The sequence below is a fragment of the Crocodylus siamensis genome, chromosome 10 (genome assembly GCF_052110815.1).
Source record: "Crocodylus siamensis isolate JL-2025a chromosome 10, ASM5211081v1, whole genome shotgun sequence".
Taxonomy (NCBI): Eukaryota; Metazoa; Chordata; order Crocodylia; family Crocodylidae; genus Crocodylus; species Crocodylus siamensis.
This window is the reverse complement of record NC_143404.1, coordinates 875,669-900,830: the sequence shown is the minus strand read 5'-3', so window position 1 is coordinate 900,830 and position 25,162 is coordinate 875,669. Positions and strand designations below refer to the sequence as shown.

At 54.0% G+C, this 25,162-nt stretch overlaps 1 protein-coding gene across 10 annotated transcripts; it reads right to left on the bottom strand.

The window, feature by feature from the left end:
- Positions 1-2,217: 2,217 nt before the first annotated feature.
- On the bottom strand, positions 2,218-24,368 carry LOC149856072 (serine protease inhibitor Kazal-type 5-like). 10 transcript variants are annotated; one of them, XM_090020400.1, is made up of 16 exons: positions 24,235-24,364; positions 23,121-23,146; positions 21,648-21,784; positions 20,781-20,859; positions 20,026-20,153; positions 19,797-19,857; positions 16,445-16,572; positions 16,273-16,306; positions 13,679-13,809; positions 12,936-12,990; positions 12,164-12,243; positions 11,207-11,300; positions 8,297-8,424; positions 7,876-7,939; positions 4,629-4,677; positions 2,218-2,904 (listed from the first exon to the last, which is right to left on the bottom strand). In XM_090020400.1, the coding sequence occupies exons 1-15, from the start codon at positions 24,290-24,292 to the stop codon at positions 4,672-4,674; spliced, it is 1,209 nt and encodes a 402-aa protein (XP_089876526.1). In that variant the 5' UTR covers positions 24,293-24,364; the 3' UTR covers positions 2,218-2,904; positions 4,629-4,671. The 10 variants fall into 10 exon arrangements, with proteins under 10 accessions (XP_089876526.1, XP_089876525.1, XP_089876530.1 ...); XM_090020401.1 differs by lacking the exon at positions 2,218-2,904 and adding an exon at positions 4,233-4,425; XM_090020399.1 differs by lacking the exon at positions 4,629-4,677.
- Between the last annotated feature and the right edge of the window lie 794 nt (positions 24,369-25,162).

The following is a 25,162-nucleotide window of genomic DNA, read 5'->3' as shown; positions in this document are numbered from 1 at the left end:
GCCTCTGCATGGCGGGGAAGGGAGCAAGTCTCGGGGAGACGATCTCTGCAGCAGAATCTGCAGGGAAGAGAGAGGCCCGGGCAGGAGACTCCAAGGAAGAAGAGGAGACACCTGATGTGCTCAGATTTGGGGATTTCCTCCCACGCACCTACAGCAGTGCTGCTTGAATCTGATCAGTGAGCAGCATTTATTTACAGAGCGGATCACGTTCAGAACAGGGCCACATGCACCCAGGTCTGTCAAGGTCTTGGGAATGAGCCGCAGGGAGGTTTGTGATTGCACAGAGTATATTTGCTTTAGGTCTCGGCTAGAAGGGAACGTACAGCTGTTACTTAATGCCTGCAAAGCCCTGGTAGAGCTCTCTCAACCCCATCTTGTATCCTCCTCGCACCTCGATTGCCATGCTCCCTGCAAGCGAGTGCAGATGTCAAGGACACTTGGCAGGTCCAAAGACAGGGACTCTGGCACCTCATGTAGGTTGTGGCTGTGGGAATAAGGCCAACGTGGATTCCCTCTGGGTGCATACATTTCTGTCGGGGCATCAGCACAACCCATCTGAGTCTGGCCTCCAAGTGCATCAGGGATGCACCTGAGCTAAGAGATGCCCCCCCAATCTCTCCTGGTCTGCACTGTCTTTCGTTCTCAACCTTGGGGGGTTCACCTGGGGCAGAAGCGTGTCCGTGGATAAATTGTGCACTGCTGCTTATTAGTGAAATGGCTTTTACACTTACCCAGGTTCCAAAAACGTCTTTGGCATTTATTGGGCTGCAGGAGGCATCTCCGTGCCTGGGATTGCTCAGCGGAGCTGGCGCTGGCGCTGGCCTTGCAGAGAGGTCCAAGACCCACTCAGCTCATGGGAACGTGCCGAATCGCCCCGCCATGGTGCACACTGCAAACACGCCTGTGCACAGGCTGCTACCGTCACCCCTCCCGCCGGCCTTCACAGTGCCAGCAGCATGTCACAGCTTGCTGTGTGGTGAACACCATGTCCCCGCTTTGCGTGAATGCAATCAAACGGTGGCATAACAGTGCCAAGGATCAGCACGGAGGGACCTGGTGATCCCAGCTTAGCAAATGCTGTTGCTTGCCAAATCCAGGAGGCTTGGTTCATGGGTGGTGCAGGGCCCCCCACGCTCAGTAGACCTGGTGCTTTCTGAAAGCTTTGGAAACCTTTCTTCTCCATAACACATCTGGGGAAGTGGACCTCTGCAACTGCCCACCGCTCTGAGAAACCTCCTGTTCATACGGCCGCTTTCCACTGAAACCAGGGTTGGCTTCAGATTTTTGGTTTCCTGTTTCTGGAAACAATTACTATAAACTATGCCTGGGAAGCCTGTCCTGCTTCATGGGAAAAGCCAGTTTTTGTTGAAGAAGTGTTATAATAAATGGAAATTAACCCTCTCAAGTCACTTCTCTCAAAATCATGGGAAAGGAGGGTTGAAGGGACCTCAGAGGGTCACATCTAGTCCAACCCCCTGCTCCAAGCAGGACCAGCCCCAACTACATCATCTCAGCCAAGGCTTTGTCTACCCAGGTCTTCAAAACCTCCAGGGATGGAGACTGCACCACGTCTCTTTTGGTCCTTCCCTTCACCCACACCTTTTATTTAGTCTTTAGTCATCTCAGAAAAGGTTTCTAGGCTAAAAGGAGGCTATTAACAGCAGGTGCTCCTCTAATTGGTGCACCGGGTGCTTCTCTTTTCTTCAGATGTCAGTGTGCTTCATTAAAACACATACAGCAGACGCTTTGATCTAGGAAATCGGCTTCCGTCAGTAAGCAGCATCTTCCCTACGATGATTTGGAAGATGAAACAGATGAACAGGATACTTCGAATATGACTTCATACAGGAATCAAGCCGGCGTGGGCTACCGCGCCTGATCTCCCACGAGACCAACATCCCGTTACGCGTTACTGCTCCTGCCGCGTCATTAAAGAGCATCAAAATATCAACGAGCCGCTTGGGAATGAACTTCATTCTGAAATCTTGATTTTTTTTTTTTAAAGGATTTGTAAGCAATGCACAGCTGCCGGTCTGCTCTCCAGGGGAGACCTGGGCTGGCAATCAGTGGTGTCAGAAGTGTTGCTCGTGCCGGTCCCGCACGGCGCCGGGAGGACGGAGTGAGCGGGGAGCAGGCTGGACCCCTCAGTGGACCAGACCAGCGGGCTGGACGGACCCTGGGGACCGCGGCTGGGACACCAACAAAAGACTCCTCCTCGGCAGAAGAGTAAAGTGGTTTATTTCACTCTGCATTTGACAGCGGTCCTTCCCCTGGGGATCTCAAAGCACTTTAGAAACGCGAGCCAGCGAAGCCTCCCAATGCGGCTGCCAGGTAGGTAAGTGTTTTCTAACGACCGCTTTGCAGAGGGGCTGCACATCTCCCACCCAAAGCCGTACAGCCAGCTTGGGACACATCCTGACTGCGAGCCCGCCAGCTCATGCTCCCTTTCGGTCGGGCATCTCTTTTGGGATTGGCGATAACCAGGCTACTGAGGGGTCTCACCTACGTATTGATTCTCAAGGGGCCGCATGAGCTTCACCTGACAGCTAAGGGCAAAGAAAGCCCCAGTTCCCCATGCACTATCCACTAACCTAGGCCGTTACTTCTGGGAGGCGAAAGGGCAGAGGTTCAAGTTCAGCCGCTGACTATAGAAGTCCTCAGGTGAGGCCCAGGGAAGAAAAGCGACGAGATGGTTGAAGAAACGCAGGGAGGCAGGGACGTGGCGTGGAGGCCCCACGGCCCCGCAGGGAAGGAGCGGGTTCAAGGCTCAAAGGCCATCTCCCCCCACCGGAGCCAGCGCAGGGCTGAGCTGTCGTGGGCAGAGCTCCCGGCGGAGAGGGCGAATGCAGGCTGTGCGGCACGGAGGACTTGGCAGCTGCGAGAGGCGGTTCTTCAGTTACTTCCCTAGAGAGACAGAGAGTCGGGGGAGCTCAGTGCTGTGGTCCTGGCAGGCAAACCTCTGCAGGGTCCTTGCAAACACCCACTGTGCTGCAGGCCTAGGGGAACTGGGCCCCTTACCCAGAGGTCCAAGAGGGTTTGGATCACCTGGGACCTATGTTACTCGAGAAGGAGTCCATCACCCCTTGTTACCCGCCAACAAGCCCTGCTGCAGACTCTCCCTGCACGTGCCTTCACCCAAGCTGCAAGCCCTGACTGCGCTGGGCTCAGGTAGCAAACCCCTCCCCGGGGGCAGCAGGCAGAGGACCCTCCTGTCCATCATGAATCAGAGGAGGGGGCACCCGGAAGTGCTCTGGGTCTGAATACAAGGGGGTCGGGGGGAAAGAGACTTAACGGTGGGGGTCTACTACAGACCCCCCAACCACGGGGAAGAGCTCAACCAGGAATGCTTCAGTCAGCTCACGGAGGTGGTCAGGTCAAAGGACGAGGTCATCATGGGGGACCTGAACTTCCCAGACGTCTGCTGGGAGGAGCAGTCAGCCAGGTCTGAGCGCTCACGTAAGTCCCTAGCCCAAATGCAGGACCTCCATCTACCCCAGGAGGTGCACAGCCCCACGGGGGAGACGCCTTGTTGGACCTAGTCCTGGCCACGGGAGATGACCTGGTGCGGGGGCTGCGGGGGCTCGACCACCTGGGCGACAGCGATCATCGCCCGCTGGGATTCACCATCCAGCGCAGGGTGGCAAAGGCCGGCAGCAAGGCAGCGGCCCTGCACTTCAGGAGGGCAGACTTCACCGAGCTAAGGAGGATAGTCGGGGAGGCACTGAGGTCCTGGAGGGGGGGGAGCCGGGTGTCCAAGGAGAGTGGTCACTCCTGAAAGAGACGATCCTCCAAGCCCAAAGGGAGGTCATCCCAACACAGTTCAAAGGGGGCAGGAGGGCACAAAGCCCCCACGGCTCACCAAAAGCATCTGGGAACGTGTCCTAGCTAAAAGGGAGGCGCACACCCGATGGCGGGGAGGGGCCGTCCCCAGGGAGGGTTTTACTGCGGTTGCTCAGGGATGCGGGGGGGGCAGGGAGGCCAAGGCAGAGATGGGACTGGGACGAGCGACCCGGATCAAGGACAACAAGAAATCCTTTTTTAACTACATAGGGAATAAAAAGAAGGTCCCGGGTAACGTGGGGCCCCAGCAGGACACACTAGGAAATCTGGTCGTCACACCAGATGACAAAGCCAACGTATTTAATGACTTTGCCTCCATTTTCCTGAGCAGGGACCGGATCAGCCCCCCACCGGCCCCCCCAGGCCCCAGGGGAGGCGCGTCCAGGCCCCGGGTCAGGGCGGATCGAGTCCGGGAGCGTCTGGAGGGACGGGACGTGTTCAAGTCAGCGGGTCCGGACGATCTCCACCCCCGAGCACTGCGGGAATCGGCTGCGGTCGTTGCGAGACCCCCGGCACGGCTGTACGAGCACTCGTGGGGCTCTGGGGTGGTGCCGGAGGGCTGGGAGAGGCCAACGTGGTTCCCATCTTCAAAAAGGGAGGAAGGAGGACCTTGATGATCCGCTCAGGTCCCTTCCGACCCGACCAACTATGAAACTATGAATAATTCATCGACGATCTGGGCCACGTGTTGGGGTGAAACCCAGCCACCAGACCAGCAGCCCTTCTGGTCCTACGTGGGTGGCTCTCTGCCCCCTCTTCCTCTCCCAGCTGAGCATGGTTATCTGTACCTGTCACGCATTTCCGTGGGACGTGCTGGCAATCCTGGCGCCGTTACTTCTGAAAAGGAACGCAAGGAGATGAGTCCAGCTGAGCCGGAGCGCCACATGCTCTTTCCTGTGCCTGATTAGGTTTGAGGGTGATTTGCTTCCTAACTGAGAGCAGCAGGACTGCGGAGCAGGCGCTAAGGGATGCTGTGAAATCCCTTCCCCGGGGGCTTGCAGGGAGAGGCAGCATCAGCATGGGATGGGATGGGATGGGATGGGATGGGATGGGATGGTTTAAGAAAGGTGACTACCACTTTCTGCATCTCTGTGGCTATGTCTCTTCTGTGCCAGCAGTGCTCAACACAACACAGGCTGCAGGTCATGAACACAGGGAAACGGCCAGCCACAAATTCAGCTTGAAGCTAACAGCAGCTGCCCACCCACCCCCTCCCTCTCCACCTGACTGCAAAAGAAGCACTTTTTTGGCATTTTTCCTTTTATTCTCTACTGCTTTCTCTGCCTGGGAAACTTGAGTAGACAGAAATAACAGCACAGAAAGAGACTTGAAGGCACCTGGCTGCAAATCTGCAAACGCTGCCATTGCTTCGGGTAGGTGCAGAAAGAAACATGGGGCTGGCCAGGTTTTCCTACTCTGCTGAATGCCATAAAGATGGCCCAGTGGGAGTCATGGGAGTGATTTTTAAGCCATGAAAGTCTGAGAATAAGAGAAAGAAACTTGGTGGCACTATTTGAAGGAGAAGCAGAAAGCAACAGCTAATTCATCATTCGCAGCACCAACTAGTCACTGGTTTGGCATCAAACCCAAACCCTGAGCTCCCAGTCGTGCTCCCGTGGGACAGTGATGATCTCAGAGTCCAGGCGAAGAGCAGCATCCTCTGTTGAAGGGGCTGGGGGTGAATCGTCCTCTCCAGATGTTCGGGTGAGCCCAGGGTCAGACTAATGAGCCACAACTTCACCGTGCACGGCGCTGGACAAGCAGAAGGAGGGTCCCTGTCCCAGAGGGATGCACCCTATACAAATTCTGGTGTACGAGTTAAGACAGAGACTAAATGAGATGAATGCACACGTCACCGGGAGTGGCTAATTGTACAACACGGCCCATAGACCACACGGCAGCGTCCCTGAGACAAGGGTCTTCTGATCTTTTCCCAAATCTTTGTAGGGTTCATTCATTTTCTCCCTCTATGCATGTTTGTGTTTCTGCCAGCACGTTCCTTGACACCAAAAGGCAGAGTTAGCAACTTTCTGCCCTACTTGCATAGCGCATAGTAAACACCTAGTTTTCCACCAGAAGAAGAGGGGGATCATGACCACCCAGTGCCGTGGCTGGGACTCACTGCAGGGCATGTGAGCTGAATCACTCGGGCTCATCAGCTCAGGAAATGAGAGAAGCACTGGAAAGACTCAAAGGGTTTTCCCAGGATGATGGGGCAGCATGAGGTTATAACTGACTGATCCGACGCATTATTTGCATGGCACCGAGTTCAAAGAGTAGCACCCAGCTGAGCAAAGGGAACAAATGGGGCTTGCGCAATCTTGTGGAGGCTTTGACTGCAGTTTCGAGGGCTAATTACTTCTCCTTTGATTTGATTTCGACTCTCCCCGGGATGTTTCTCACAGGAGGCGGCATTGTGGGACTTGCTTGGTTTTCCGTAAATAAGGCGCTCCTTCCCTCGGGGATGTTTGTTTGCAGGAACAGCTCAGGAGCAAGAACCCACCCGCCCTGGAGATTACGGAAGTGGCTTGGGGCTCTGCTGTCTCCGTTTGTCTACCCAACTCACGCCTGGACTCACCTGGCCCAGGTAGTCGCAGCAGCTCGGCTGCTGGCCCAGCGGTAACTCCCAGCCAGCCCCACGCGGAGCTCCTCCTGTGGGAAGGTTGCTCCGGCCTCCTGTGCCTCAGTTTCCCCTGAGTGAGGGTTGACAGCGCTCCCCACCCTGGGGCGGGTGCAGCAGAGGCGAATGCCCACGCTTTTGTGAAGCATGCCGGGATCCTGGCACTCGAGGATACCAGGTGGGCTGAGCTGCTGCGATGTCTGTTTTGCAGTCAATACGCGCTCAGTGAGGCTGCCTCAGACTGCCGGGCCCAGATATCACCAACCTGGGGGTACGGGTGCTCCTGTCCCAGCCCCCCTTGGTTTTGCAAGGCAGCATTTTGACTTTCTGCTCCAGCTGGGAAAGAAAGCCAATGGCTGAATGTGCCATTTACCGAATAGCTCTGGCTCGCCCAGGCCCCGCTCTCGCATCCTGCCTGGGCAGCGACGCTAGATGGCACCAGCCACACGTCCAGCACGAACAGGGACAGTTCGGCAGTGAAACGAGTCTGGGAGGCCTGCGTGCAGCACTCCCACGTTAGGGGCGACTGACTCTCCTGCCGTCGTGCAAGCCGCCAGGGCAGCTCCAAAGGACCAACTGATTTGGCCACAGTGGCTGTTTCCCCCCATACGAACTACTCGAGGATTTGTTCTTTCCAGCAGCATTTGTGGAGCGACACAAGAGCCATCTCTTACTGCAAACAGGCAGGCAGCCAAGCCGGACAACCGGGGGGGAGGCTGAACAGAGCGGGGTATCAGGATTTGCTCCCAACTGCCTGGCTCTTCCTTTCTGCACAGTGATTTCCTTTGGCGTTAGGTCTGAAGAGAGTTAGGTTTGAAGGTCCGGGAAAAGTCAGGCTTAAGTTGCACCTGTTGTCGAGGAGCATCTCTGGCTGTCTCCCGTGCGCTAGGAGAGGCATTGCAGAGGAGCAGGGCTGGAAGGGACTTCCAGAGGTCGCACCTAGCCCACCGCCTGCCAGAGACAGGATCAGCCCTGTCCAAACCATCCCAGATAAACCCGTTGTCTGACCTCTTAGCAAAGCACACAGTCATCCCTGCCACAACACGCACCAACCTTGCCCCAAGGAACGCACAGGGCCCCGGCGGCGGCATGCCGACTGGACCGCCAGGGGAAGAAGGGGTTTTGGCTCATCTCTAAACCTCCGTCGCATCTGACCCTGGCCTGCATAAAACAGCCAGGGGTGCTGCCACGCTAGAGCCAGGGATGGCTGTTTTCCTCCTGGCCATCACAATGCAGCCAGGCGAGCCCGACGGCTGCGTGTCCTCCCCGAACACCGTCTCGCTCTCGCTCGTACCCACCGGCGTGCAGGGACAGGCGCCACCTTTGCACTGCCTGTCTGAGCACAGCGTGCACACCATCCCCATCCCCATCCCCTCGTCTAACTGGAGATGGGGAGCTCCTGCCCCTGACCTTACCGTCGTCTCCGCAGGGCCGGTGCATTTCCCCACGTGCCTGAGTGCAAGGTAGTTTGCAGATTGCCTGCAGGAGGGAGAGGGGTATTAGCAGGGGTCCCTGCCTGGGCCCTCACACAGCAGCAAGAGGAGAAACTTCATTAGCCTCCATAAGCTTGCTGCTGCCTGCAAGGACACAGCAACACGTACGGTGACCCCAGAAACCTGCGCGTGCCGGAGCAGGAGGGGACCCCGAGAGTGCGCCGGATCTGAACCCGCACTGATGGCTCTGAATGGCCATTAGTGTATCTTTGCACGCTCTGGGTTGTGCAAGACACCAAGGAGACACTGGGCTACTAGCCGCGACACGGCACCACCCCCGGTCTGCTGCCCACGCTCGGCCGCAGACGCTGCCGGGGCACGGAGACCCGCCGGTCGCCCTCACCTCGCTGCAAAGCACAGCTGACATCTATTCGAGTAGGTTTTTCCATCGGTGCCACAAACAGCCACTGCAGGCGACCGGCAGAAAATCCTTCCGCCTTTCACACCGTGGAGCAGCCGATTGCATTGCAGCTGAAACGAGAAAGAAACGAGGTTTGCGGCTGGCTCGCAGCCCTTGTCTCCTTAGAGGCGGCGTGCGGGGATTTAACAGCACTCGAGATCTCTCCTCTCCAGGAAAGGTCGAAACCCCGGCACCGTCTGAAGCGCACACCCACGCACGCTTGTCGGCTCAAGCAGCAGGTGTGAGAGGCGTACGCAGATGTGTCAGGCGGCGGCAGCAGGCCGCGCTGCTCAAAAGACATCCAGGACCCAGGTCCATGCACATTGCATCTCTCTCTGAAGGTCCGGTCCACACAAGAAGGTAACAGCCTCCTACTGCTGCCTGCCAGGAAAGTTACTCCTCCGTCGCAAATGAGGCGGCCTCAAAGTCTCTGCTCTTCCTCCGAGGAGACCCACGTACTTATTTGTTTTTAACTTCATGTCTCAGGCCAAATGAGTGCAATCGGGTCCAAATGCCGGCCACGGAGCGAGCCCAGTCGTTCAGGTCCATGCGGCGCTACCGCTGGCAAGTCTCCTCCTGCTCAGACTTCAGCCTGGGGCTTCAGATCCTCCCAAATCCATGGCAGGCATCCTGTGTGCGAGCCCCCAGCCCGAGGGTCTTGGGGTGCAGGTGGCCCCTTGTCTCACTTGCCTTTAGCCAAAAGGCCAAAGAAGCAAGCTGGGGAGAAATCCCCCCTCTCCATAAAATGCAGCGTGGAGTCGGGTTCCTCCCATTGGGAGGCTGTAGTAGGCTCTCCAGCCGCCACTAGACAAAGTCATTCAAGGTCAGGGAGAAGATCTCCTTTTCCAGGTACAGCAAAACCACCGGGACTGATACTCCTTCCACCCCGGCAGCGCTCGAGGCATCTCCCCTGCCAGGTAAGATGAGACCCTTCAGTGCAGAAGTGGTTGGAGAGCAGAGCAGCCATGCGTGCCCCCGTGCCGTGGCTTGGAGGGTCCCACTGATCAGCGATGCTGAGCTTCTGGCCGGAGCTAGCTTATTTGTAAAAAAAAGTCACAAATCCCCCCAAAATGTCATGGATTTTAGCCTGGGCATTGACTTCTTGGTACAAGGGACCCTCCTCTTTGTCAGGCATTGTTCTTTGGTTTAAAACATGTCATCCCTTAAATCAGAAAGCAGGGACACAGTTGGGTGCAGACAGGTCAAGTGCACAGATTGCAAACAAGGTAGAGCTGAGACTCGTTCTCCTCAGCTGTTTACAATGGAAAAAGATCCCGTGGAGCCCGTTCATGTTGTGATTAATGGGTGGAAAGGGGCTGGCTTATTGGGTAATTCACTAACGAGCTCTCCCACTTATTGGATTTATGCAAATTTAGCCACCAGAGAGCAATGTTGCTCAGGAGCTCAGACACAGGCCTTCCTGTCCTGGCCAAGTTCAGACTCGCAAACATATATTAGCAGCCATCGGTAATTAAAGGGAGCAATTAAGTGTGCCTTCCTCTTTCCTCCGATCCATACAAGCAGGGGCGTGTATGGGAAGTCCGTCCGGGAGCAGCACGCGTGTAGCGTGGCAGGGGTGGGGAACCGGCATGGCAAAACTGTTAGTCAGGTCCTCCCCTCAAGTCTTTTATCTCAACCCCACCCCCACTACAGGGGGGTTGCACAGGCTCGGGCCCTGATCCTGCAGACGCTGGAGCACAGAAGGCATCTTTCAGCCCACCAAGGGCCAGGACACTCGTTTCTCTCTCCCCCTGCACAACACCTTTCCCTGTCCAATTATCTTCGTCACACTCAGGCACCCAGCGTGACAAGAGAGGTAATTAAGGGAGCCCTCCCCATCCCCGAGCCTGCCCAGGGGGAGCCGTGACCGTGCAGGGCAGCCGGGTAAGCCTCGCGGCACGCTGCCAACTCTCCTCCACTCGCCTGGATCGGCAGAGTCGCCGGGAAGGGGCTTCTCCTCCTCTGATCTGGCAGCCCACTGCGCCGGGGAGCGCGACAGCCAAAGGCTGCACTGAGGTCAGGTAACGCCCGACCTCACGGTTTGGCATCACCTGCTCATCCCATTAACGTGCCGCTTGCTCCTTCTCTGGGATAATTAACGCTGGAGTTAAATCTGACAGCACTGACCTTTGCAGACCCCCACATGCTGTACACAGTGCTGTTTAGTGCATGCCTAACATGACAGCGTTCATCTCCCAGGTGCTCTGGCATGTCCCCGGGGACCCAGTGCAGTGGTGCTACCTCGGGGTGCCGCATCCTACTCGGATGAGCCCACGAACCAGAGACCAGCTGAAGCCCCCAAGCATAAAGCATCACGGTTCGTTCTCCCTGTGCCTGGAGAAGGGAATTTGTACCCGAAAGCTTGCAAAGAACAATTTGCCAACTATTTAGCTGGTGTAATCAAAGATATCGCATTTACCCAAAGACCCGTGTCTGCCCCCAAGCATGAATTTGTATCTACCTTCCAAACACCATCACCATCATGAACTGGAGGGTGCTGCTATCCACCTACACCTCCAGTCTGATTTAAATCTTGCCCTCAACAGCATCCCATCCTCCACCCTTTGCAGGCTTGTGTTGCATGTCTATGCTGGATATGCCGCCTTTGGTGCTCATTGAACATGTGCACATTGCTGTGTTACCAGACCAGGATAGAAACCGCGGTCTCCCGTGTCTAGAGCATTTACTGTGTCAGGTGTGTTTGTCGCGTCCCCTCTTACTCTCTTCCTTCCTCCCCATCTATTCAAGCTGTTTCATAGGAGACGTCTTCCAAGCCTTTGAGTCTACTGCTACCATCCAGAGACCTTGCAACTGGTCCTTCACACTTATTCCAGCCCCCGAAGCTCGAGTTACCTCCTCCTTGTCCTGAGCCTCTCTGTTCTCTGCTTGGGTGACTTCGTTGTCTTGTCCGCAACCTCCGCCGGGCTGAGCTGGGACTCCCCGTGTGCTGCCAGGAACAGAGAGGGAAACAAGGAGCTTGTCGTAGGTAAAGGCTGCAACCAAGCTGGGTGCCCACGCGGTGCTGAGGAGCTACGGAGCGGCTCTCCAGCTCCCTGCCTGCCCCTGTGGCACCGACTTCTCTGCTACTGTTTTCAAATGTCTAAGCCAACTGCTTGGGCAATAAAAGGAAGCTTTGTCTGGACCCTTTTCTGTTCCTCCATCTCATGTGTGAAGGGTGTGGGACTGGCCAAGGGGCTTTGGCAGCTCACTGGAAAAATCTTGGCTAGATCTGATGTCTATTATTGCTTGTCTTCAAAACGTGCCATTGCAGCCAGCAAGCTAAGCCTTCGATCCCAAGCACCAGCACAGACCTCCTCGGTGTCCAAGTGCCCTGTCCAAGGAGCCGTCGCACCGCTCTGCGCAGTACAGACAGCGACAGAGAAGGAAAGACCGGCCAGAGCATGTCAGCTCAGAGCTGAGCCATGAACTGGGCATGTTTGCCTGCAAACGCAGGGGCTAAAATACCGGCTGCTGACCGCGTGTGCCAAAGACGGGATACCAGGAGCGGGTATTTTGAGAGATGGTAGAGACACAGGACTTCCCGGGTATGGGGCTTGCTGGAGAGGCAGACCTGGGCATGGCTGAGCGTAGAAACTGCCAGCTCGTGCTTGTGTCCAGTGTGCTCGGGGAAGCACGGCCAGGCAGGCAACTTTCTGTGGATGAACAAGTTACACCTAGAAGAGGCCTGACCGCTTGCATCCTAACAGAAGCAATTTTGCAAGGCCCTGAGTCCTGGCAGCCACGGTCTGTTACCCAGGGGCCTGTCGCTGCCGGCATCACTCGGAGATAGCACAGTCTGGCCATACTCACCCCCTGTAGCCGGGCTGAGCGGTCGGACAGGAGGGTCTCCTGTCCTCTCCTCGCTGCGACCCGGAACCGCCGCAGCCGTTCTGCAAGAGGAGCAGAGGCAGGTTGCAAGGAGAGCGGCTGCCGGGCAGAGCATGTCTCGTGTCTGTCTGCCAGGAGGGATGGACTAGGAGCAGCCTCCGCCCTAGGCCCTCATTATTACCAAAGGCAACCTGGGAGCAGCACCCCTGACACCCAGTTCTGAAAAGTAAATGAAGATGGGCCCAGCGTGTTGGCAGCTGGCTGGGAAACAGAAGATAAAATCCATTGTGTGCACCTGTCCAGGTCCCCAGATAGGCATCTGTTTTGCATTGCAGCAATGCAAAAATTTATGAATTTTTTTGGCAAATAAAAAAAAAGGTGGGAGCAGAGGACACACTAGCCAGGGCTCACACGGGCTGGGGCACTCCCACAACTCCTGCCTTCACAGCCCTGCTTGGCCTGATATGGGCTGGGATCAGAGTCTCCCGCCTCCCTGAAGCCTGGGGACACTCTGGGGCGAGTCTTTCCCTCTCCAGTTTGGTCTGGACTAAAGAAATCTTCCTGGCAGATTGCATCAGAACTGCCTTGTTTGCACAGAAAGCCTCTGTGTTGGTGTCTGGGCCTTTTCCAGCGTCACAATGCTCCACCCAGATGTCCCAGCCAGCCCTGCCATGCAGCAAGAAGCAATGCTAGCCCCTCTCCTTGGGGCAGAAATGCCTGGCCAGGCAGCACCCCTTACCACGCTCAGCCTCACCTGGCTAGGCTGCGAGCTCACATGAGGCCGACTGCCGTTTTGAGCTTCTTTTCGGCTAGAAAAAGGGAGAGGAGAGAAAGCAGGGCTGATGGGCTGGGCCACATGTGCTGGCCCACACCACATCTCCCCTGTTTCGACACCTGCAACCGGGCTGCTCTGCCCTCCTTCCCATGGGGGCTTCTCCCTACGCCCCACCACCCTGCTAACCCCAGGCGGGGAGAAGCATCTTCACGAGCAGGGGGCTGCACAGGAGCTGCCTGTAGGGCAGACGCAGCTTCCCGCGGGGCGAGGGGGACCTGCCCAAGTGGGTCTTTGCTCCCACCTAGAAGCAAGAGGCAGAAGAGCGCCTTCTTGCAGTCGCACCTCTGGACTCTGCAGCATCTCAGGCCCTGACTGACATCTGCCCTCTCTTAATCCCCAAGGGACGATGAGGTCGAATGCTTATAAACCACTGCGAGACCGTTTCAGGCTGGACGTAAGGAAGAATTTCTTTACTGTCCGAGCCCCCAAGGTCTAGAGCAGCCTGCCAGCGGAGGTGGTTCAAGCACCTACATTGAACACCTTCAAGAGCAAATTGGATGCTTATCTTGCTGGGATCCTATGACCCCAGCTGACTTCCTGCCCTTTGGGCGGGGGGCTGGACTCGATGATCTCCCGAGGTCCCTTCCAGCCCTGATGTCTGTGAAATCTATGAAATCGTTGTGGCTCTACCTGGTTACTCAAGGAAAAGCCTTTATACTCACAACCTGTCTGCACACATGTAACACTTGTTGGGGTGCTGTCGGCCAGAGGCGTCGCGAACAGGATTGAGCTCTCTCGTGCAGAAGAGTTTCCCACCGTTCCTGATTTGCAACCGATATTCACTGCAGTCGTCCTGCCGAAGAGAGAAGAGCGTTTCCATTCAGGGTGTCTCCCTTGTTTTTCTGGCCGGGGTCTTAGAAATTTGGGGTTTCTTGCCAGAAAGCATTAAACCAAAACAAATGCATCATGCATAAAGCACTTGGGTGTGGTGGAGGAAGAAGGTGTACCATATCAGCCAGCATCAGATATCTGAGCTGAGGCATGAGTCACAGGACTTGTGCACACCTCTGACTGTGGTGCACGTGCTGGGAGTTTTCTCGTAGGGCCTGCCTCGCTATAATCCTTCAGCTGGACTACTGGGAGCAAGCCACGGGTCTGCCCGATCACGTAATGAAGGCTTCGCTCCTGTCCCAACATCCTTAAACAAGCAGAATCAACCTTTCTGCAGATCACAGCAAAGACTATTTACTTTGTGGAGCAAATCACAACAACGAAGCCGTCCCAAACCGCTCCATGTCATCGAAGTGGATTAAGAAGCGAGAGGCTTTTATTGTATGCGGGCACAGTGTGAACACAGCCAGAAAAGCATGTAACAGCCCACGGACCGAGGGCACTTTGGAGGACAGCAGCGGGATTCAGGCGTGGCTTGGAAACACTGCATAACACACTTAGTGAATCCCAGGTTAGAGAGGTACGGTTTTCATCCGCACAAGCCATGCCAGGTGGTCCGGGCCCATCACCCTGTGATCGTTTTTATAATGCTACTTTTAAATCCAGTTTCAACCTATGTGGCTGGTTCTGAAGTAAGGATCTTGGGTCTGCCATTCCCCGGGTATCACACCGAGTCTCAAATAGCTCCTTACGATTGCTACAGGAAAGAAAAGTGGCAGCTGCCACGTAAGAGGGGACCAGCACCTTGGGGACCCGGCAATCCCGTCTTCCCAGAGCTGAATACAGAGCTTCAGAAATCCTACGAAGGCAGGACTAGATGGAAACTAGTCCTTGGCTTATCAAGTCCAGACCCTGTGTTGGAGGCGGCCAGCTCCTCACCACTACCTCCTGGAAGGGTCTGCTGGACGCTCGTTCCCCTGCCGCTGGGTGGAAACCTCCTCGTCTCAGTTCAGCCTCAGTGAACGCGTTTCCAGGTCACACCCATCTCTCCCTGTACCAGCCTTCTTCTTCAGCTTCTCTCTACTTTGCTTTTACTCGATAGAGCAACTGCGTCCCCTCTCAGAGTACGTTGTGCTAGACTGCACCAAGCAGGCCCGTCCTTGCCACTGCCCATCCTAGTGGACAGCATCTCAAGAGTCCTGTTTCTTGAACGTGGCCGACCTGAATGCTATACAGAAGACTTGCTGAGGGCTGACGAGGGTACTGTTCACTGGAGATACCACCCCGGTGCATCCAAGGATTGCACGGGCCTGTTTTTTCTGGACAGCCTCACATCGGTGGCTCTCAGTCATCCCCTGATGGACTAATACCCCCCAGGCCTGGCATAGATGAACTTTCCAGTCCAACAGCAGGAATTCATCTGATGGGTCTCAAACAACATGCACTATTCAGTGCTGTCCCATTTCTGTGAATCCAGTCCACAAGGGCAGAGGCACAACGAGCCTGGACAAACCCTGGGGGGCAGGGAGGTGCTGCTGAGCACCAGAGGGCTGCAAGGAGGGTGTTGCAGGAGTCTTACCTACGCCAGGGACTCAAAAAACAGGCCGTGACTTCTGCTGCTGCCACAGCCTCAGACGGTCTGCACACCCGGCTGTTGCTCCTACCGCAGCAGTGCACTGCCCATGTGCCCAGCTGCTGACACAAGAGCAACACCGCATGGGGAACGGGCTTCCCAGGGGCAGGGACATGATGCCGGTGCCTCTATTAAGCTGGTGCTCTACTCACTCGCCCACCCCACATCACACTGCTGCTCGCAGTCCTCCTGTCCTCCCTGCACGACACCGTGACTGAAAATATTCAATCAGCCGCATCCCAAAGCAATGCTGAGGGATGCCTCCAGGGACTGCCCGTCCCTTCAGCACAGCATTGCCCACACAATAGTGCAGGCATCCTCTTGCAATGCAGCGGCTCCCCCGTCCATTGAGACAGACTGGGGCTGGCATGAAAAGGGGTGTCATTGGTCCTGTTGCAAGTAGCAGACAATGACACCCTTGGGACCTAGAGCCAGCACGCTGCCTGCTGGTCTCCTGGCCTGATGGGAACTGCGGGCCATGCCTGTGCCTTGGAGCAAGGGTTTTGCCCTCCCAGAACGTGATCCCTGCCTGGTGCGGGGGGCTGGACCCGAAGATCTTCTGAGACTTACAATCTATGAATCTGTTCAAGTTTGCATGTGGCAGCAGCCCACAGTGCCACAAATGGGAGACTGGAGCCAGAAGGAGCACCTGGGTCACCTGCTTTGCACCGCGAGATTGCAGCAGCAGCTGGGCAAAATGCAAGCACAGAGGTGGGTTTTTTCCCTCTCTGCCCTGGATGCAAATGCAGAGCATTCATGTTGGGACCTCCCTGGCTTAACATTGAGCCTCACCTCATCTTTGTTGGTCATCCTGCTGTCCTTTTTGCTGGAAGAGAAAAAAGAGGGGGAGCCTGAGTAGGGCACCGCAGAGCCCCACACCACCCATGCTTTTTGCTGCTCCCCATCGCATGGGGTTGCAAGCAGCCAGTCTCAGCAGAGGCTCCACCTCTATCTCTCTACTCACAATCGCTCTGCGCACAGGACACACTTGTTGTTGTGCTCCTTGCCGGAGGAATCCCACATGGGGTCCAACTCCCGTGTGCAGGAAAGTGTCCCACTGTTGAATGCTTCTTCGTATTCACTGCAGTCAACCTGCCAAGGGAAAAGCACATCATGGGATGGTGGGTTTTCTCTCGTTAGCCTTGTCGTGTCCTAATGAAGCAGCTAGGCTTCTTCACAGTGGATCGCATTCCCAGTGACTTCAGCCTCTTCATATTGTGACCTGCGCCCGGCTGCCCTAAGACACCAAACGAAACTCTCTGAAGACTCAGGGGTTGCTTGGTTCGCAGACCTTTTGCAATCGCTCCAGCAAGACGTGGAACTGCATCTATCTATTACACCACGCTTGTGACATCTTCCTCTGACTTGAATGTCACACCTCAAGCAACTTCCCTGCCCTCAGTAACACCTGCAGTGCAGGAGTGCACATCTCGGCGCAGGGAACGCTCTGACAGTGTGGCCCCAATAACGTCCAAAGGGATTTACCAGTGGAAGTTTTCTCGTATGACTGTGCCAATTAGTTGCAAAGGACAAATGACGGGGTGTGGTTTCTGGATGATCACACAAGTATTTGAGCACAAATCAATTTAAAGTTTGTTTTCCAAACACAGTCATGAGTCCACCTTGGAAATCCAAGTGCTGCGGCTGTCGGGATCAAGCAGCACCGCTCTTTGAATATGTGCGGAAAGCCACAACGAAGGGTGCATGAAAAAAGAGTTAAACACCATCTGCCCTTTAAATCCTTCTGTAACACCAGTAGATCTTTCCGCAGCTAGCATTTTAACTTGATTTCAGATGGGTGGGAGTTGAGACCCTCTGATCTGTTCTAGATGTTAACGCCCCCATTTCTGACTGAGTCTAAATTAGACAAAAATTAGTTCTCCTGTCCATAGCGAGTTAACGCACCCCTTTTACCTTCCTATAACTGAGCTTGATGAATTAAATTGGAGTTTTGCCTCCTTGGTGGGATGAACAACTTCCCTTCGGAAGTCCCCAGGTTCAGAAGGATCGACCGCCCATTCTGGAGTAAATCTCCTCACAGCCTTTCCGGATCCACCTGCCCCTGTACCACGGTATCAGCACCTCACAATCTTGAACATATTTGCCCCCACAAGATACAGGAGAGGTAAATTGGTGACATTGCCACAGTTTTCCTGGTGGAGCTGGACTTAGACACAACAAAGAATACATGATGTGACCAAGGTCATACTGGAAGTCAGTAGCAGAGCAAGGATTTGAACCAGGGTCCCTGGATCTCAGGCTGGTACCACTGAACTGTCCTTCCTCTCTCATAATTTTTATGAGCCTGAGGATATTCCCACTTGATCTGTCATGGAAAAGCTTTCCCTTTTCCCTTGCAGTTTTTTAAAGTAGACTGGGTGTACTGCGGTTACAGGTTGTCACCACTCACTCAGGCAAAAGTGAGGGGCTGAAAGGCAACCAGTGCAAATGCACCATCTCCATCTCCTTTGAACCCCATTCCAGTCACACACATGGGCTTGAAAAGAAAAGAGGCCCTTAAAACAAAAACGATGAGCTGTCTGGAAAAATCAGCTGGGAAACCATCCAGAAAAACAAGGCGCAATTAGCATTAATATGCTGCCGCACCCTCCACTTGTCAGCGCTCACATGCAATGTTATTGCTTTCTATTACTGGTCGCAGGCCAACAGGGCGCCTGGTATTGAACCAAAATGTAGGAGTAAGAAGAAGCCAGTCCTGAAGAGCTCCCCACCAAGGTGAGACCCAGGCCACAGATCTCCTGACGCCGTGTCCAGCCCCAGCAAGGTGACGGCAAGGCTTTGCAAACCTCCTTCGGGAAGGGACAGCCTATGTCACCCAATCTATTGCAGGCAGCTGCGTCAGAGGATCCCATTCATACGTTGCTTAAGTTTCTTTTCAAAGCGAGCATCCCAGGGGGAGGTCAGGACGTAGACCGTGCATCCCAGCGGGAGGCCAGCGTCGAGGCAAACTCCTCTGCTCAGGACTAGAATCCTTCAACGTCCAGGTGAAGTTTACTTGTTGTAGGGTTATCCCCGTTTGGTCCCAGGCCCACAGCTTTAAGCTTCAACCTCCTTGATGGACCCTCTGCCTGTATTTCTGCAGAGCAACGTGTCACATCTCAGCCCCTGTTCGGCCGGACTAGCCAAGCCAAGGAGCTTTAGTCTCCTCTCATGAGGCAGGTTCTTCATGGCTCTCATCCTCCTAGTAGCTGTCTCCTGTCCTTGCTCCAGGGAAGTCATGTTTCTGAAATATGGGCACTTCTGCAGAAAATCCCAGCTGAGGTCTTCCCAGGGTCCTGTGCAAAGGTGCTGAAACTTTCTTATCTCCACTGGAAATACCATGCCTGATGCTTGCAAAGCTTGCATTCAGGACACCGCATCAGTGGCTCGCAGCCTAATGCAGCCCACCATCATTTCCAACTAACAAGCTTCCAGCTCCGTGGCAGGGATTCCTGCTACGGCTCCCAAATGCTGTGATCTGGCAATTTGTGCTGCTGGATACCATCCCGTTTCTGTACCTCCAGTCCTCAGGGTCATCCAGGTCTTCCTGACTTGCACACCAATCCCGTTCAGTAACGGGCGTTTCTCTGCACAGGGCATCGTTAGCAAATTTCATTGCCAGGCTCTGACTTTTGCACCAGCCATTGACGAAATTTTCTATCAGATCAGTCCCCAGAGTGATGCTTGAGAAACACCGCTAGGCCCCGCTGTCAGGCTGGCCATTCCCACTGAGAAATAAATTCATACAAGAATGCGGAGAAAGTAACTGTCACCCCAGACATCCTATCTGCCCACCATTTACTGGAAATGACAACAAAAGATAAGGAAGATCCTAAGGAAAGCTTTGGAGAGGCAAACGCCAACAGCCGATGTAGGTTTTGGAGCCGTGAATGTCAGAGCAGTGAGGCGCTCCCCCCTCCTCCTGTCTGCCGACGAGGGGCGTCTCTCCCATCTTGTTCCTTCTGGCCGAAATGCTGCCTTCAAGCCATTTACGTCTTCAGGCCTGGGGACCGGCCCCCTCCCAGGCAGCAGACCATGAGCCCTTAACCTATGACTGGGACAAAACCGGTTGCTTTCCTAGCTGGGTGGGAACTATGGGCCAAGACTGCACCTTGGAGCTGGACTTGCGACCCAAATGCCCACAAACAGGAGACTGGAGCCGGAAGGAGCTCCCGGGTCTCCTGCCTTGCCGTCAGTACAGACGCAGCAGCAGCTGGGCAAAATGCAAGCATGGATGTGGTCTTTTTTTCCTTTCTACCCTGGTGCAAAGGCAGAGCATTCATGCTCGGACCCCCGTGCTTAACACCGAGCCTCACCTTGGCTCTCCGAAATTCCCCTTGGTCGTTCTGGGTAGAGTTCAGACCATTCTCCCTTTTGCTGGAAGAGAAGAGAAGAGAAGGCGTGGGCGTGAGCAGGGCACTGTGGAGCCCCGCACCACCCATGCTTTTCACCGCTGCCCATTGCACGGGGGCCCACACCGCCAGTGGCAGCAAACAGCGGGTGCGGCTGCTCGGGGCCCGGCGGGCCCCGTCTCTCTGTACTCACTACCGCGCCGCGCACAGGAGACACTTGTTGCTGTGCTCCTTGCCGAAAGAATCGCGCACGGGGTCGTTCTCCTTCGTGCAGGAAAACTGTCCGCTCTTGAACAGCTGCTCGTATTCACTGCAGTCGATCTGCGACAGGGGAAAACCGCGTCAGAGAAACCCCGGGTCGGTAGCGGGGTCAGGGCTAATCCAGCCTGCTCTGGTCTGGTCGCAGTGGCTGCAAGTCCTGGGCTCTGCCTCCACGCCTGGAGCCCTAGGAAATGTTTCCTCATCTCTGCCGTAACTCTCAGCGGCCGAGGAGGCCGTCGAGTTAAACGAGAACTAATTAGAGCGGACTTGCTCTTACAGCCTGCCTCAATCAGAGCTCCCTGGTCATCATTTACCTGATGCTGACAGCTTGGCTGGTACCTCTCAAACGAGGAGAAGGCACCAGAGATTAGGATCTAGAGAAGACACAGACACAGGCAGGCCAGTAACTCTTTGACAGGGCCCATCGGCAAGGATTGGAGGTGTTTTGAACCCCGGTTTCTCGGCACTAGCAGAAAACACCGTCGCTCCTTGTCCCTCCCAGGCCAATCCCTGCTGCGGGCCAACGGCACAGCCCCGAAGAGCCACTTGGGCCCTGGACCTGCCAAGCCACATGCAGTTTGGGGCCTGAAGTCTCCCACTGCTCTACTTCCCTCCACTGCGGTCAGTCCAACCCGATAACATCGTCCGCACGGGGATCCGGTCAGCGCGGCTCGCGATTCACCTCACCTTTCCTGACTCGTCTCTGCTTCCACTTTCCTTCCCATCGCCTTCTCCACCATTTCCTGCATTACTGAGTCCTCTTCCTCTGCAGCCAGAAATGGAAATAGTGAATGGCCAGGAGTCGCGCAGTCCTCGGTCATAAAACCGAAGTGGCTAATAATTAAGGGCCCAGTCTTGCAAACCCCCAAGTCCTCACTCAAGCAAAACCAGGGCTTTAAGGTAGCTGAACATGCACAGGGTGCATCCACACATTCATTAATGCGCCTTAAGTTTAGTACTTGGATAACCAAGTGCCAAATCAATGCACAGTAACGCGCGCCACTGCACGGTACTGCCAGCGCACAGGTTTTTCAGGCAGGAATTGCATAGCAGCCTAATACTCCTGCTAGCTACTGGCACAGTCTTTGCTGCAGTGTTATTAGGCTGGTGTGCAGTTAGGGTTGCATGTAGACGCACCCACAACATGCTTAGCATCCTTCCACCGCGGGTACGCTGCCTTTCTCCCCTCTGTGCCTGGTTCACCAGTCCTTTCCACCACATCGTCTCAACGCAGAATTTCCCTTAAATGCTGCATGGGCAAAAACCAGAAGCTAAGCCTTTATACTGCTATCTCTTTTCCTCTTTTGGGATTTTTGGCTGGACAATGAAAAATAACCGGTTTCACGAGTTTGATGATGGCACTGGGGACATAACGAGTGACCGCTCTGGACTGGGATGGGCTGGGGGGCAGGTGGGAGCTGCCAAAGGCTGCAGTGTATTCCTCAGCCTCAAATGCAGGCCACAGGGACGGAGCGAGGTGGGGAAGGAGCATGGCAAACATGCTCTCGCAAAGCAGCTCTATCGCTGCTACAGCTGTTTATTTCTAATACTCACATCAGCTTTTTGCACATGAGGCACTGGTTGAGGTGCATTTTGCCATCCGGGCCACGGACAGGGCTGTTAATTCTATTGCAGTAAAAAACCCCCGTGCGTGAGATGCCATGATATTCTTTGCAGTGGTCCTGAAAAAACTATAAAGAGAACAGTGCATGGAGGGCTTCCCCCTGAGACCCTTTGCTGGGGGTTTAAGAAGCATTCGCTGATGGGAGTCATTACCATTGCAAAGTCTTTGCCCTCCAGCGGTCACGAGCCACTTTTGTCCTGTTTTAGGCTCCTAATCCCTGCCCTGAATTACACTTTAATACAACATGCAGAATAAAGCCATGACGTGGCCAATGGTGGGGTTCAAACAGCCAGGCTGGCTAACAGTATAAAGCATTGCTACCATATATACCTACAAACATAGGGCTATATGGCAGGCTACTGGCACATGGGAGATAGGCTGGAGGGCTCACCAAGTATTTAAAGTGATCCTCCTCAATCTCTTGAACTACATCTCTTAGGAGAGGGATGTCTGTGGCTAAGGCAATAATGCAAACAGCTCGTCTGCTGGACAATTTCCACCCGTTGCAGCGGAAAGGCCTCGCGGCAGTGAGCAGGGGGTACCGCAGCGCGGCAGCAAGGCTTCTCCGCACCAGCGAGCGATTCAGTTGCAGGAGATGAACCTCAGCAAAGTTTTAAACGTTCAGGGAGAAGGGCATTAATATTCCCCTCTGAATCACTTTTCAACTACCTCACCCAGTGGGCAACTAGCAACACAGACTGCATGGGATCAATACTCCAGCTAATGATGTTTTAATTGACCTGTATAGTCGTGTAACTGGGGGCAGGGGGGGCAGGGCTCTAGCCTGGGTGTGGACACCAAGGAGGTGCAAGGGCAGCAGCTACCAGCACAGCCACCACCCAGGGCACACGATATGCCTCGGGGTCCGTATATAAAATTGGGACTTTCCTGAGGAAAACCAAACTGGTCTGGCTAAAATATGAGCGGGCCCGCTGTTTTGCTCAGCAACTGGATTAAGTAGCTTTCCCCCGCCCCCCCCCCCCCCCCCCCCATGAGTCAAAAGAGTAATTTTAAATGTTGCATATTTTACATTCTCACAAGCTTCCTGGAGATCCTTTTGGGTCAGGGGCCAAAACCCGTATATCACTAAAAAAAACAACTCCTGCTATTTCTGACCTGCATCTCATGAGGTTTCTTGACCAAATACATTTTGAAAAGCATCCAAAAGCCATTCTCTGAATCTCCAAAATGTATTCAGAGAAGGATGCAGCCACATCCGACCCATAAATGGTGTGAGCTACCCCAGGCTCTAACACCAAAATCTCTCTCTGAACCCCAAGACATTTACTCCATCCTGCGGCATTGTGCAACATCCAGATCTGCCTTTAAATCCCCATGGTCTTTCCCCATTGCTGCTAGGAAACCTGAACCGCCATAGAGAGAAGAGGAAGAGCTGGACTAACCTTACTCCATTTCTGGCTGGCAACATCTGAGAGAAAAACAAAACACAAATGAGGAGACGACAAAGACTTTGACAGCAACTGAAAGTTTTCAGTTCATCAATTCAACGCAGTCTCTCAAACTGGCAAAATATCACTGAATCAAGATGCAGCACCAAAGAAATGAGAGCGGTTAGCAAATGGCAATGCATCCAGGTTTTCATGGGGCAGAATTTTCCACTCCACCACATGCAACTCTCATCTTGCTAGCAACCCTTATTACTTTTGTAAAACTGTGTCCTTTCTTCCATGCGTCCTCTAATACACGGGGCGCTGGACTCACCCAGGAAGCCACTGCCCTCAGCCATCCTTCAAGTTCCCTCTCAAGGCCCCTTTTGACTGCAATGCCTAAACGAGTTAGCTGACCCAGAGACAGGCAAGAAGGGACATCTGATGCAAATGTGTCTCTCTGCAAAGCCATTAGAGTTGGCTCTGTGTATGTGTGTGCACCCATGTTATCTTCCCCCCTTGCATGGTGCATCAATCACCGTGCAGCCGCAAGGAGCTCTTGGTTACATTTTCTTCATAATAAATGAGTGTATTGCTGCAGGAGCATAGCCCGAAGTCCATGCTTGTGCCCAAATGTTCCCAACACACTATGTAAAAAACCCATTTGGCACAAATGCAGCTGGAGAGGGGAAAAAAAATCCCATTTTCAGGAGATCACACACAAAAAAAAGTTTTAAAATTTTGGTTCCGGTCTTCAATTCCTCAAGCAAAAATTTTAGAAAAAAAAATTATAGCTTTTTAAAATTAACATGATCACTTTGCCCCCCAAAAATATCCATTGCAAAATTATTATTTTTTTCTTTACAGTGAAAAAGGGATGTTTACTTGCAAGAGAAAAAGCCATTCACCCATCACAGTGCAATGCACAGAACCAATTTTGCTAATAGAAATCAAGCAACTATGGCAGTCTCTTTCTAATGCAGCTCTGGTTCTTTTCGAGCAAGCCCCTTGTCTAATTAGAAGAGATCTGCATCCTCCTGAGCAAACACACAATGCTTGGTCAAAGCGTCCGTGCGCTTTGATGCGTCAAGCGAAGCCTTCCCTAGAGATTATAGCAAAAGTGACTGACCTGAGAAGAAGCAGAAAAAGGCCAGAGCCAGGAGCACAAAGACACCTGCTATCTTCATGGCGAGGACAACGCCTGAGCCTGGGCTGACTTCTCAGTGCATTGCTCAGGAAAAACCCACGGAGCAGCTCCAGTCAGGTCGGGTATATGTAGGTGACCAGGCTCTCCACCTCCCCGATGACGTAACCTCCTCAAGAGCCCTCATTAGCCACGAAAACCAGTTGGTTGACTGTGGCTCCCAGTTATAACGATTCCAGCCATGTAATTGCTTTCCACAGGGATGGGACACATTTGAGACACACCCCAGGTCTTGTCATGGAAGAAGTTGATAAATAGATCCTTCCCAACCCCACACAGCCTAAGGAGCTTGCCCTGTGGTATGCAGAATAAAGTTGCCTAACCTGCACTTTCATTTCTACCCAGGAGGGCTTTTACAATCTTTTCTCCGATGCCTGGTGTAGGGGGCTTGTGTCCAAAAGCTTGCAATTAAAGAATTTGTTTTTGCAAAAATCTTGTTGGTCTAATAAACGATATCACCTCTACTATGAGCCCTGATTGCTTTTTCCTCTAGACCAATATGGCTACAACCTGGATGCTTAACCTGGAGTGTCATTCCTGGCTTTCTCTGCTTGCACAGGATAGCTAAAAGGGACCGGGTTTTAACAAACTGGTGCCAGTAAAGCCCATAGCAGTTACGCGTTGCTCAGCATCCCAAAAATCACTTTAATTTAGGAGCCTAAGTAGGGATGTAAATGTTGCATTAGCTCCCAGGGGTGTTGGTTGTAGCCATGTTGGTCTAAGGACATAGGCAGATGAGGCTCTTTGGGTAAATCCGATATATTTTATTAAACCAACTCAAATAGTTGGAAAAATTCTTCTTTGCAAGCTTTTGTGTACAAGCACCCTTCTTCTTTAGCTCTCTGCAAGCTTG

What these genes read in the sequence shown, in the direction of transcription:
- LOC149856072 (XM_090020396.1), bottom strand. Translation starts at nt 24,292, where the DNA reads ATGAAGATAGCAGGTGTCTTTGTGCTCCTGGCTCTGGCCTTTTTCTGC. An exon ending in GGGAATTTCGGAGAGCCAAG is followed by an intron (nt 16,573 to 19,796) that starts GTGAGGCTCGGT and finishes TTCCCTTGGCAG; the next exon opens with GTTGACTGCAGTGAATACGA. An exon ending in TACATGTGTGCAGACAGGTT is followed by an intron (nt 12,991 to 13,678) that starts GTGAGTATAAAG and finishes CCCTTTTTCTAG; the next exon opens with CCGAAAAGAAGCTCAAAACG.